The 15,066-nt window shown below is 35.3% G+C and overlaps 1 protein-coding gene across 1 annotated transcript in view; it reads right to left on the bottom strand.

Moving 5' to 3' along the window:
• Nucleotides 1-15,066, bottom strand: part of LOC111050857 — a 201,553-nt gene that overhangs the window by 34,684 nt on the left and 151,803 nt on the right. The window contains exons 24-25 of the mRNA XM_039440722.1: nt 10,509-10,637; nt 9,213-9,390 (exon numbers count right to left, since the gene is read on the bottom strand). Coding sequence (XP_039296656.1) covers nt 9,213-9,390; nt 10,509-10,637 — 307 coding nt within the window. The remainder of the gene's footprint in view (nt 1-9,212; nt 9,391-10,508; nt 10,638-15,066) is intronic.

Below are 15,066 nucleotides of genomic sequence, written 5' to 3'. Positions count from 1 at the left end.
TTCATAATGTGTGTTTGCTACATTTCTCATTGCTTATAGTTGAAATAATTATCACTGTCAATAGAAAATTAACATTATTTATTATTAAATGATGATAAGTTATTATTTAATTATGATTTAGATAAACATTATTCTTGTTTTGGATTTCTAGATTGGGATCTTATCATAAATGTATGGTAGCCATTGAAATGATTCTTATCTGAATCTAACCACAGTCATTGTTACCAACATAATTTTTGTTTTTGTGCACTAATCCTCCATATAACCCACCAACTATTTTGTGTTGCCATGTTGCAAATGTGGAGTGCAGGAAAACTTTTTCCCGCACAAGAGCGGAAAAGTTATTCTTTGCTTTCTGTATTCAGTGCAGGAATGGCCACTTTTCAAGGTAACTGTAGGAAAAAATATTTCTATTGCATAGAAGATGTCCTAAGAGCCTGTTCAATAGATTTGAAAGAGAAAAAACTTTTTTTTTCAAATTATTGAATGCACAACCTCAAACCTTAATTTGGGATAAACAGACTAGAGGCTATGTAAAAATTATAATTTGATTCACACACTATTTTGAGTAAAAAAAATGTGTGTATTATAATAATTGAAGAGGAAGCAGCCAAAATCCGATGTATTTAACTCTTAACATCAACAGGGAGCCCGATTTCTCCTTCCACAGTCTGTAGAATGGACAAAGTGGTGGAAAAAAGTAGTGCGCACTGTGCTGCATGCTAAGCAGAATTGGATGTTAAAACAAGAGTAACGTTTTCCATTTTTGGTATCCAACTCTATCTGTTCAATCTGTTCTCATATCTAACTGGATGCTGACAAAAGAGTAGGAAGATTGCTGTTGGTTTTCGGAGTGATCAGTGATTAAAATATCATTGGAACTCTGTGTCTTCGAGAGAGAGAACCGTGTAATAATATCTCTCAGACTATGGTGAGAAGGGATTGGATGAAGCAAGTCAATCCAGCAATGAAATCAATAATCATAACAAAAATGATTAAACATTGATATAAATATTGTTCAGGGTATCAGAGAATTCATTCAAAACAAAATAGTGACCCAAGAAGAATATATTAGCCAGCCAGGGTTTGAACCCGAAGCTTAGGGTCAACAAAACATTCATCTCCATCAATTTCCTGCTAATTTTCTTAGTGCAGTTTCTCAGTTAGTATTGGCTTTATTGAGAGAAATATCGAATCAATTGATTGCTATATGGGTTTTCAACTAACCTGGTACTTGCAGGACCACGCCTCATATGACTCATAAAGGATGTTCAAGCATCGACTTCATACATCAAGAACAGCACCACAAGTTGCTATGAATTTGAAGTCTATAGAACAAACATTGAATGTGAAAAAGGAGTTCAAAATGCATGAAAAATAAATTTTTCTCAGATTTTCAAAAAGAAAGTTGACATATATTTGGTATACTGGAGAGGAGACTTGCATTTTTTTCTCAAATTTTTCTGACCATTAGTTTTTGTAGGGTATGTGTATCATCTGCCTCAAAAAGTGACTTTAAGCCCTATTGTTAGCTAACAGAAGCTGATATAGTTATTTGTGCAACTAGTGCGCAAAGTGACAGTGTTCTGCACCAAAAGAAACGTTTATGCCCGAGCCGTAGGCGAGGGCAGAATGGTTTTTTGAGTGCAGCAGAGGAACTTTGTGCACGTATTTCACATTTAATTTTTCCTACAGTTACCATTGAATATGAAAAGTGGGTAATTATGGATGAAATATGGATGAAATCCATCAAATGTTTGTGTGTTTGATGCTGTTATTAATAACAACCTTAATTCATCTAAAAATTAATAATCCAATTGAAGTTGAAAATTCTCAGCCAAAGTTCTCATCTTTATTCATTCAAGAATCAGAAAAATACAGATAAAACAAAAAATTCGCATTCAAAATACACTCCACAGGGATGACTGCAGAATTGCTGAACCGACAAGCGCACAACCTAGTGAGAAGAATCATACCTAACTTCGTTTCATCCAACTAAAAGCCGTATTCAGATATTTAGACATGGTTAACTTCCTAAATTACCGAAAAATAATATAAGTAAACTAAAAAAGATTCATAAAATAATATAGACAACAGATAATATTTTATTGTAGTATATTCTAATAGATAGAAATAGAAACTTGATCATTTTTGGCCTGAAAGATAGAGGCAATTACTGGAAACTACGAGAAGAAATAATAGGAATATTTTCATACATTGGCGTCGATATTAGAAATCAGGATATCGATAACTTGAGAAAATTGAATCCTACTGAAAAGGATGGACCAATTAGAGCACAGTTGACTTCAACGTTTACTAGGAACGACGTTTTGAGGAAGAAATACAAGTTGTCAAGAGAAGAAAGGTTTAACCACATCAAATAAGGGAAGACCTTGACATGGAAACGCGCATCATCAGAAAGGAATTATTCCCATTTCTTATGGAATACAAGAAACGAGGTAAACAGGTCCTAATGAAAAAAGATAAATTAATGATTGACGGTGAGCTCTACAACCTGGATAGCTTAAAAGAAGCATATAATAAGGAAAAAGAAAAAAAAGGCCAAGGAGTGAGGGAAGCTCTCCCACAACAGGAGGCGACGGTGACGCAAGCACCCAAAACACAAATACGGAACGACTCGTGAAGAAAAGAACTTGAATACAATGGAAACATATATAAAGAGAATTGGAAGAGAGCAGGGTGGTGTGGAAGAGCCTTCACAACCACAGTAGCAACCACGGCGTGGAGTTAGAATAGCAAGAACGGAAAATGAAAGGAAACCAACTGATAAAGACTTCGAAAGGATGGAAGATCGGCGAAGAGAAAAAATCAGATAATATCATTATACTCACATATAATTGTAGATCTCTTAGGGAGAACTGGAGAGTGGAACAGCTGGTGGAAGAGGTCAAAAATGTAGAATGGGATATAATAGGACTTGCGGAAGTAAGGAGAGACGGAGAACAATGTTTGAGCCTGGATGATGATAATATTGTTCTGTACGTGAATGGCATGGTCCAACAGGAGGAACAGTTTTCTAATAAACAATGCGACAAAAAAGAAGATCATAAGCTTCAAGCAACATACTCACAGAATATCGACAATAATTTGGAAACTCAAAGAAGGAATGGGTAGAATTAAAATAATACAAGTCTATGCACCAACATCAAATTCAACTGATGAGGAAATTGAAGAACTATATGAAGAACTGAATGATGCCTAGGAAAGGATATATGTAGGTACAATATAATAATGGGAGATATGAATTTTCTCCAAATCCAACAGTAATCAGAATTATTGATTTTTATTAATTTAAATTTCAATAGGAAGTAATTAAATAGGGTACTAGTCTCAACTTATTGCATTCAGACAAAAGCATTAACAATCTTTTGCCTAGTCTTACTTACACAATTCCACCTTCACTGTTATCAATTGTAGAATGGAACTCTGATTGAACTAAATAAGTTACTCCTTCCTCCCTACTGAGAGCAGAAAACTGTAGAATTGGTTTATCAAGATGGTTTTGAGGATTTTTACTGAAAACAATATACAATTGGATATCAGAATCATAGGAATTCAAATTGGAATTGAATAGTATTGATATTGCACTCAAATCCAGATATTACATTTCAGAAATCATTCAAATACACATTCACTCAACTTTGAGTGCAAATATTATTTGGAATTAATAATAGCAGATCACTCCTACAGTAACTATATTACCCAATATAATATTGTTACTGTAGTCACTCCCATGTTATCAAATAGGTATGTTAAACTGTCAGTCTTGGCTGAAGTATCACAGTCATAAGACCCATTGACGGCTCAAATGATATATCCAGGCAAGGGCGAACTTCCATCAGGAACTCCCCAACCAATGAGAGTCTAGTGATGATGGATTTGAACCTGGGATCTCTTGTCTGCTATGCAAGCACGCTATCCACTGGACCACTCTGGCTTCTAATGCTCTGAATAATAGGGAAAAGTGATTTCTGAAAATTACAATAAGTTGAAAATTTTACCTCTGTAAAGGTGCGTACAGACTTCCGCTCTGCTCCGCAACCAAACGTCACTCGAGCAGAGCGATTGATGATCGACTGTTGAGCAAGAGTGGAACACAAGAAGAGCTAACATCCCTTTTAACGTTCATGATCAGTGCGAGTACAGAGCGGGGTCGGAGCGATTGCGGAGCGATGGCGGAACAAGGCAGAGTGTGCACGGAGCGTGTTGGAGAAGCATATATCTGGACACAGCTTAAGATGTTTACCCTTCAATCCACAATAGCTGGAAACAGCTTCATCTATCACTCTTCACAAACAATTCCCACCATAAAAATCAACTTGAACAAGAGTGTTTGGAAAATTGCTGTTTTTGTGCAAATCATTGTTCATCTACAATAGAACATTACAACAATAGAGAAATCTTTTTTCAAAAAAAGAGGAAATATTTCTCTTGGAGAGCCGCGTCAAGTGGTAGAGAAAATTTTCTCAATATTTGTGAAACAAGCCCAATTTCATTCCATCAACACCTGAGTCTCAGCTCATGGAATCATCAACAATCAAAATAGTTGTTTGCCAATCCATTCAATCCCTATCACACTATTCTTACTTTATTTCAATTTTTCCCCTGAAATTTCGTGATCATGATAATCAGGGGTAATTTTTTGGAAAAGTCCAATTTTGAAGTGGTCCTACTATTCATCGACTTTGAAAAAGCATTCGATAGTGTAACAACCAATGCTATTATGAATACGTTAGCTGGACTTGGTGTTGAAGATGAATATTTACAAATTTTTAAAATATATTATGAGAATATGAAATTAGAATGTTCAGTAAGAGGAGAGAGTAAAGAGATACGTGTGAAAAGAGGATTAAGACAAGGTGATGTGCCATCTGCAAAAATATTTAATGCCGTTTTAGAAACAACCTTCAAAAATTAGACTGGCAAGATAGAGGCATAGATATCAATGGGGAGAGGTTGAACTGCTTGAAATTTGCCGATGATATTGTTCTTATAGGAAGAAGTGCAAGTGAAGTTAAGGATATGTTAAATGAGATGATGGAAGAAACAAAACAAATAGGCCTTAAAGTAAATTTTGAAAAATCAAAGGTTATGAGTTTCAATTGTCAAGCAGATGAAGTAATTGATTTGAACCAAGGAAGAATTATCGAAAATGTCAACAGCTTCATATATTAGGGCAAAGAATGGAAAACGGTCAATGGGGAGAAATCACAAGAAGAATTGCGTTGGGATGGTCAATGTTTAAAAGATTAATCACCTTTTCCGCTCCACGGTTATTATGGAAAATAAGCGAAAATTACTTCAGATGTGTATAATCCCAGTTATGTTGTATGGCTGTGAAACATGGACTCTCACAGGAAAAATTATCAGGAAAATGAGAACTAGTATGAGAGCAATGCTAAGGATCATGTTGGGAGTTACTAAAGAGATAAAAAGACGAAAATATGGATATCCAAAGAGACAATGGTTGAGGACATAGGACGGTTGATAGTAGAAAGAAAATGGAACTGGGCAGGACATATAGCGAGAACAAAGACAACAGATGGACAAAGAATAATAGACTGGTATCCACGAACACTGAAGAGAAGCAGAGGACGACCAACCAACAGATGGGACGAGGATTTAGGAGAGTCTGCGGTGGAGCAACATGGCAGAGGGTAGCACAGGAGAGGACGGAATGGGAGAGGATGAAGAAGGTGTACGGCGGTGTTTGGCTATACAAAGACTAAATTTCAAAATGAATGTTATTTATCATGTTCATATTTCATTTGGTGCCAACCAAAGAAGTAACCTCAGCGGAAGCTGATTTGCAACCATGAAAATTTTATTTTATTTTTACTATGTACCATAGGTAAATACTGTAAAAGTTGCAATTTCAATTTCAATTTCAATTTCAATTTCAATTTATTAAAAACACACAAAACAAGACAAAACAAAATTACAAAGATTTACGAAACAAATAAAACACAATAAAATGTTACAATATAAAAAACCATGGGCTTAGTGTTTGGGTGTGTAGGAGAAGAGAAAAAAAGAGAGGAAGATACCTAGCCAACTATGGTTCCCATGTAATAGGCAGGCAAGAAGAGAAGAGAAGTATGAGGAAAAAAGGAAGGGAGAAATGGGGGGAAGGAAGAAAACAGAGGAATAGGTACTCAAAATAAAGGTAAGCGAGTCCACTGAAAAAAAAAACTAATGAAAAAAAAATAAAAAATGCTGGAGCAGAAATCTCGAGTCATATATCTAAATGGAAGAAGAAATACTGTATGTCCAGTTTTTTATATCCAGTTTAATTTTCCGCTGACCTTATGTCCATGAGAAAGTGATTCGGAATGAGGTTATTATTTTAGTACCTATGTAAATTAATTGCCTCCTTATACATTCATATTAGTGTTATAGGTTACATATTTGTTAGCAGTGGCCCTTAGATTATAATAATTAAGAGTAGAGTTTATGTGAGAGGAAAATCTGATCTATATTTTATTAAGTACTCAATTACGGTTTTTATGTATAATGACGTATAGTCATGACCTCAAAATCACTAAAAACCATATCCGTTGGATAGAGCCTGGGTTTGTTTAATATAGTTTTAATTATCAGTTTTTGTGCTACAAATATTCAGCAATATGACAGTTGAAACAGCCTCCCCAAACAACTATGCCATACTGCAGAATTGACTTGACAAGAGCATGATACATCATTTTCAGGTGGTTCTTATTAAGAATTCTGTTAACTTGGTAAAATTTAAAGGATAAATCTAATTTTTCTACATATGTATTTAATATGAACATCCCATTTAGGTTTTCATCAATTATAATTCCCAAATACTTAGTATTATGACTTTTTTAATGGGGGACAATCACAATTACCAAGTTTAATTGCACTGAGAATGGAGTCTCAAATCTTGAATCTTAGACCTCACTTTGCTCGGTCCAAAAATTGTTCTTAATCTTGTAACTCAAGGATTATGATTCAATAGGCATTGAGACAAGACAGAAATATGCAAGGCCAATTTCAAAAACCATCCTTTGAAGGTACACATACCAGCGGCTATTATTGTGTCTATAAAAGAGGTTCAAGCATCGACTTCATACATCAAGAACAGCACCACAAGTTGCTATGAATTTGAAGTCTATAGAACAAACATTGAATGTGAAAAAGGAGTTCAAAATGCATGAAAAATAAATTTTTCTCAGATTTTCAAAAAGAAAGTTGACATATATTTGGTATACTGGAGAGGAGACTTGCATTTTTTTCTCAAATTTTTCTGACCAGTAGTTTTTGTAGGGTATGTGTATCATCTGCCTCAAAAAAGTGACTTTAAGCCCTATTGTTAGCTAACAGGAGCTGATATAGTTATTTGTGCAACTAGTGCGCAAAGTGACAGTTTGCTGCACCAAAAGAAACGTTTATGCCCGAGCCGTAGGCGAGGGCAGAATGGTTTTTTTAGTGCAGCAGAGGAACTTTGTGCACGTATTTCACATTTAATTTTTCCTACAGTTACCATTGAATATGAAAAGTGGGTAATTATGGATGAAATTATGGATGAAATCCATCAAATGTTTGTGTGTGTGATGCTGTTATTAATAACAACCTTAATTCATTTAAAAATCTTTATTCATTCAAGAATCAGAAAAAATACGGATAAAACAAAAAATTCGCATTCAAAATACACTCCAACAGCTGGTTGGGATGACTGCAGAATTGCTGAACCGACAAGCGCGCAACCTAGTGAGAAGAATCATACCTAACTTCGTTTCATCCAACTAAAAACAGTATTCAGATATTTAGACATGGTTAACTTCCTAAATTACCGAAAAATAATATAAGTAAACTAAAAAAGATTCATAAAATAATATCGACAACAGAAAATATTTTATTGTAGTATATTCTAATGTTATTTTATCAATTTTATTGACATGGATTTCGAATGGTAATTATTTAACCTGAAAATTTGAATTTCATAATGTGTGTTTGCTACATCTCTCATTGCTTATAGTTGAAATAATTATCACTGTCAATAGAAAATTAACATTATGTATTATTAAATGATGATAAGTTATTATTTAATTATGATTTAGATAAACATTATTCTTGTTTTGGATTTCTAGATTGGGATCTTATCATAAATGTATGGTAGCCATTGAAATGATTCTTATCTGAATCTAACCACAGTCATTGTTACCAACATAATTTTTGTTTTCGTGCACTAATCCTCCATATAACCCACCAACTATTTTGTGTTGCCATGTTGCAAATGTGGAGTGCAGGAAAAATTTTTCCCGCACAAGAGCGGAAAAGTTATTCTTTGCTTTCTGTAATCAGTGCAGGAATGGCCACTTTTCAAGGTAACTGTAGGAAAAAATATTTCTATTGCATAGAAGATGTCCTAAGAGCCTGTTCAATAGATTTGAAAGAGAAAAAACTTTTTTTTCAAATTATTGAATGCACAACCTCAAACCTTAATTTGGGATAAACAGACTAGAGGCTATGTAAAAATTATAATTTGATTCACACACTATTTTGAGTAAAAAAAAATGTATGTATTATAATAATTGGAGAGGAAGCAGCCAAAATCCGATGTATTCAACTCTTAACATCAACAGGGAGCCCGATTTCTCCTTCCACAGTCTGTTTGTAGAATGGACAAAGTGGTGGAAAAAAGTAGTGCGCACTGTGCTGCATGCTAAGCAGAATTGGATGTTAAAACAAGAGTAACGTTTTTCATTTTTGGTATCCAACTCTATCTGTTCAATCTGCTCTCATATCTAACTGGATGCTGACAAAAGAGTAGGAAGATTGCTGTTGGTTTTCGGAGTGATTAGTGATTAAAATATCATTGGAACTCTGTGTCTTCGAGAGAGAGAACCGTGTAATAATATCTCTCAGACTATGGTGAGAAGGGATTGGATGAAGCAAGTCAATCCAGCAATGAAATCAATAATCATAACAAAAATGATTAAACATTGATATAAATATTGTTCAGGGTATCAGAGAATTCATTCAAAACAAAATAGTGACCCAAGAAGAATATATTAGCCAGCCAGGGTTTGAACCCGTAGCTTAGGGTCAACAAAACATTCATCTCCATCAATTTCCTGCTAATTTTCTTAGTGCAGTTTCTCAGTTAGTATTGGCTTTATTGAGAGAAATATCGAATCAATTGATTGCTATATGGGTTTTCAACTAACCTGGTACTTGCAGGACCACGCCTCATATGACTCATAAAGGATGTGGTCAGTGTTTCTGCGATCCACCTCATTCCATGTTTTTTTTGGTTTTTGTTTATTACTGTTCTCATTAACTAGAATCTTTGTCTGCATATAGTCTGCCTGTGCCGTATTCTTGTCCTCATACTTCAGACATGCTCTGCAAATTAATAATTGGCGAATAAAAATTCAAAGTCACCACTGACTGGATACTCATAGAATACTGGATACCTAGATATGAACAGAGCATCTAGCTTTCAGTGTTGCCCAAGTCACGATCTCAATTGACCTTTATGTGGAGGTGTGTAGGCTTATCCCCAGAAAGACATTATATATTTTTTTATTGAGAAATACAAGACTAAGAGTAATGGACTTATGTGGCTTAACCCAATGGCTTTCCAATGATCCGGCTCTGAGGACTATATTTAATGTGATATAGAAATTCGGAGGACCTTGAGTGAGGATATGATTATTTTACTCACCACTCGATGTTCTGCTGCTCCATCGTGCTGTTGGTGGGGACGACCCTTGCACATATGTTGCACTTATATATGAGGTTTGAGTCAGCCAGTGGTGGAATGGGAGGAATATTTATATGAGATTGATTGAGTACTTTATTTATGTAGATTACAATATATACTGGCTTATACACTTATATACAATAGCTTACAATACAGCAAAATTATAGATGAATTTACATAATATAGACTAAGAAAATAATATTATTGAACTGTATATGATATGAAAAAACAAGAGAGTGAGAGTGTGAGAGTGAGAGTTTGCGAGAGTGCGCAAACTATAAGTCAATGACACTTTAGAGGACTGTTTCACTCAGAGCTTAAAGAGTGACTGATTACTGGGAGAATCGAGCAAGGCAGCTAGCAGGCATCATCCTATCTGGCTATGAAAAGATAAGCTGCTGCAACAACATCTGTTTAGTTTCAGTTAACAGAATAATATTCGGTTAATACCATCACTTAGTTGACCCCCTGAATAAAATGAGTGCAAGTGATGAATTCTCACTCCAACTCTTATTCATTCAAAACAAGCTGAGACGTGATACCACACAATAGCCACTTGCAGTGGAATTGTGTCATCCTTAGTTGGAAGTTGATCAGGAATAATTGAGATTTGACTTTTCTCCAAATTCCAACAGTAATCAGAATTATTGATTTTTATTAATTTAAATTTCAATAGGAAGTAATTAAATAGGGTACTAGTCTCAACTTATTGCATTCAGACAAAAGCATTAACAATCTTTTGCCTAGTCTTACTTACACAATTCCACCTTCACTGTTATCAATTGTAGAATGGAACTCTGATTGAACTAAATAAGTTACTCCTTCCTCCCTACTGAGAGCAGAAAACTGTAGAATTGGTTTATCAAGATGGTTTTGAGGATTTTTACTGAAAACAATATACAATTGGATATCAGAATCATAGGAATTCAAATTGGAATTGAATAGTATTGATATTGCACTCAAATCCAGATATTACATTTCAGAAATCATTCAAATACACATTCACTCAACTTTGAGTGCAAATATTATTTGGAATTAATAATAGCAGATCACTCCTACAGTAACTATATTACCCAATATAATATTGTTACTGTAGTCACTCCCATGTTATCAAATAGGTATGTTAAACTGTCAGTCTTGGCTGAAGTATCACAGTCATAAGACCCATTGACGGCTCAAATGATATATCCAGGCAAGGGCGAACTTCCATCAGGAACTCCCCAACCAATGAGAGTCTAGTGATGAGTGGATTTGAACCTGGGATCTCTTGTCTGCTATGCAAGCACGCTATCCACTGGACCACTCTGGCTTCTAATGCTCTGAATAATAGGGAAAAGTGATTTCTGAAAATTACAATAAGTTGAAAATTTTACCTCTGTAAAGGTGCGTACAGACTTCCGCTCTGCTCCGCAACCAAACGTCACTCGAGCAGAGCGATTGATGATCGACTGTTGAGCAAGAGTGGAACACAAGAAGAGCTAACATCCCTTTTAACGTTCATGATCAGTGCGAGTACAGAGCGGGGTCGGAGCGATTGCGGAGCGATGGCGGAACAAGGGCAGAGTGTGCACGGAGCGTGTTGGAGAAGCATATATCTGGACACAGCTTAAGATGTTTACCCTTCAATCCACAATAGCTGGAAACAGCTTCATCTATCACTCTTCACAAACAATTCCCACCATAAAAATCAACTTGAACAAGAGTGTTTGGAAAATTGCTGTTTTTGTGCAAATCATTGTTCATCTACAATAGAACATTACAACAATAGAGAAATCTTTTTTCAAAAAAAGAGGAAATATTTCTCTTGGAGAGCCGCGTCAAGTGGTAGAGAAAATTTTCTCAATATTTGTGAAACAAGCCCAATTTCATTCCATCAACACCTGAGTCTCAGCTCATGGAATCATCAACAATCAAAATAGTTGTTTGCCAATCCATTCAATCCCTATCACACTATTCTTACTTTATTTCAATTTTTCCCCTGAAATTTCGTGATCAATGATAATCAGGGGTAATTTCTTGGAAAAGTCCAATTTTGAAGGTGGTTTGAGCCCATATGTTTCATTTCCCAGCCTTCACCTCCATCATCAAAATCTTTCACATGGATGAGTGAGTGCCATTTACACAATGTGAGTTCATTTCATATTGGATTGAGTTTGAATTGAATTTTCTTTGTTTATATATATTGATGTGCTCAATGTTGTGTTTAAGTCACCAGCTCAATCAATTCAGTCGAGCTTCTAATCTTCAATTGTCTCAAAAGTGTTTTACCAGAAGTTTCTATCATTAATTGTTCATATTATGAATGAGTTGAAACTTGGTCCTCCATCCAAAGAAATTATAGGGTTGCCAAATCATGCAAGATTGCAATTTCCTCAAATTTTCAATTGCATGTCAGAAAATTAATGATGTAGAATATCATCCTCAACATCCTAGTAGTGCTAAAAACGTTTCAGGACTGAAGAATTAGAAGTGAATTTAATATTTGTGATGGAATTGGAAACATCCCGAAAATTTGTTTTCCTTTTTGATATCACTTCTCTCACAATCATGGTGCATCTTAAAACATAACATTTCCTTCCTAATGGTATCTGGATTATTTTATTCTGACATATGATTTTTTTTTCAATAAAAATTATGTTCGTCAATATAATAATAATAGTAGTACAGGCAACGAATGCTCAAATAAAGATATAGAGGGAAAAGTTTGGAACACAATTTTCAACTCCACAGCTCTTTTAAGGATAGTAAGAGTATTTACATATCAAAAGTCCCCAACCTACCCGCTGTGCTAAAGGGTGGGAGTGGCTTGAAAGTACTATTTATCAATTTTTCACATATATCTCACCCCACCCGCTGTGATAAAGGGGTGGGAGTGATTTGAAAGTACTATTTATCAATTTTTCGCATATATCTTGGAAACTATGCATTCTAAAAACATTTGTTTCTCATGCAAAATTGAAGCTACAAAATCACCAACACGTCTTGTCCTTTTTCTCCATATTTCATAGTTTCTGAGATATCCGCTCTTGAAGATGAGACATTTTTTGAAATAACACTTCTGCCTCCATTTTTTGAATCTTTTCGGCCTCATAATTCATGAACGATTGAAAAAACAAATCCGTGCTGATTATGAGCTGATAGAGCATCAAATTATCTTCAATTTGATGTTCATTTCCACTATATATTACGCATTCCCTTTGACTGTTGCAGCAGTTTTAGTGTTGAGAGTGAAATTCTCTGTTCAGCAACAATAGATCAGTTGACAATGAAATTCCTACTTTTGTGCTCCACAATCTAAGGCCAGGTAGAGTGCACTATCTCATTTAGATAGTCAGCTACACACCACAACAATGCTTCTTGTATTGTGAAAAACACCTCATTCTCAGCTTCAACACATCATAATCAAGGTCAAGGTCAAAGAAAAAGATCAAGGTAAAGAAAATGAAAAAATGGGGGAAAAGAGAATAAATAGAAATTAATGAAAAGAAATAAGTTTTAATAAAAATGAATCGGAAAAAATTCAAAAAGTTCCCTACCCTCTTAAAATTACCAGGGCAGGAGAACTGGAATTCAGACTTAATCTTCCACCCTGTATAACTTGGTAACAGAGCATTTTCGGACCTATGTTGATAAGAACTTTTTTCCTCTTCAAATTTGAGGATTGAGACCCCAGCCTTATGGGCAACTTTTTCCAGGACACAGAGTTGTGTGCCTTTCGCTAAACATTCAGCAGCAGTGGCGCAGTTGTGTGCCTTTACCTTTTAAAGGTGATAAAGAAGATAATTTTGAATAAAATTTAGAATTTAGAAATAGGCCGACACATCTAGAAAATACCTGAGTCTATACCTAATTCATGCAGGTGAACGGGCTAGAGTCAAGAAAACTTCAATTAATCTTGCCATGCCTGATTTAATAGGTTTATACTATAGAATAACACTACAATTTGAAATAATTGAAAATTACAAACAGCTTCAATAAACATTGGCAACTAAAATCGAACAACAGAAACAACAATTTCATGTTACTCTGGTGACATTCTTCATCTGATTCGGGGGCGCATTACTATCCCCGATTAGATAGCAATATGTCACAAAACCAAACAATATCAGTCATCAAATAACAAGTTAATTTCAACATGGAATAACTCAAGAAAGAAAAGCCCGTTGAACCCAAGTTTCGTCGATAGTAACCCATATAACCCATTTCATAATAATTTTGAATCCCCACTTTTGATTGACATTCTCTAATGAACCTTTGTTTCACTACACTGCACTTTCGTTGGTCTGTACGTTGCTTTATCGTCGGGGTTACAGTACCTTGTTTTTGGCGGTGAGCTTTTACCGGTAGAATTTGGCTTGACGGCGACGTCCTCTTACGTCCCTAGACCTGTCGTCTGAACGGGTGTCTTGAAGCGGTGTTACATAAAGTTGCGGAGCCAAAGGGGTGGTAGTACAAGAAGTTGGTTTGGGGACACACATGAACCGCTTAGCGGTTATTTGAAGAAACAATTATTCGTACATGATGAAGAAACACAATTAAACCTTCCAGGACATGGCACTACTAGAAAATTTAAACATTAATAAAAATAAAACTAGCTCCTACATTAACTAATTATATAAACTTATAAACCTGCCCAAAAAGGGCGAAACATAATGACTACATCTTTACTCTCGTAGTGCTCCTAGCAAAGTGTCCTCCGAAACGTAATCTGGTCTAGCGGTTGGGGAATCCCCCCACTACTGTATTTAGAAACAGGTCTCCTATTGGGCGAAGTGAATGAATTTGACCAATCGTCGAGTGGCTTCTAGAGCCTTTGGACCAAATAGTAACTGCAAAATCGGTAGTTTGTTATAATTTCAATGCTTGCTGTTTTCCAGCTTATCGCACTTTATGTCGCGACAGGAAGGCTAAGTTTTAGAGATAATTCCATAATCTACATTCCTCGACGACTCGGAGCCACAATTTTTAAATATCTATCATGGGAAACTCGAAGTCATGGCCGTTCATAATAGAGAGAGAAAATAATTTATTTCGCTAACTCACTTACAATAATGACTCTAGTCTATTGCGTATTAAATTTACTATTATAACTTGGGAAAAGGCCTGAATTAAAAGGAGTGCTCGGCACAGAGTAGGTTGAGACTTCGCCCTCCATCCAAAAAAATTACAGTGTTGCCAAATCATGTAAAATTGCTACTTTCTCAAATTTTCAATTCAACATCAGAATTGGATGAAGTATATCATCCCTGTTTATCGCGGTAGTGCTGAAAAAAGTTTGAGTGTTGAAGGATTGGAAGGGAAAGTAGGCGTAAAAT

The sequence above is a fragment of the Nilaparvata lugens genome, chromosome 14 (genome assembly GCF_014356525.2).
Source record: "Nilaparvata lugens isolate BPH chromosome 14, ASM1435652v1, whole genome shotgun sequence".
Classification (NCBI taxonomy): domain Eukaryota; kingdom Metazoa; phylum Arthropoda; class Insecta; order Hemiptera; family Delphacidae; genus Nilaparvata; species Nilaparvata lugens.
This window is presented reverse-complemented; position numbering and strand designations above follow the sequence as displayed.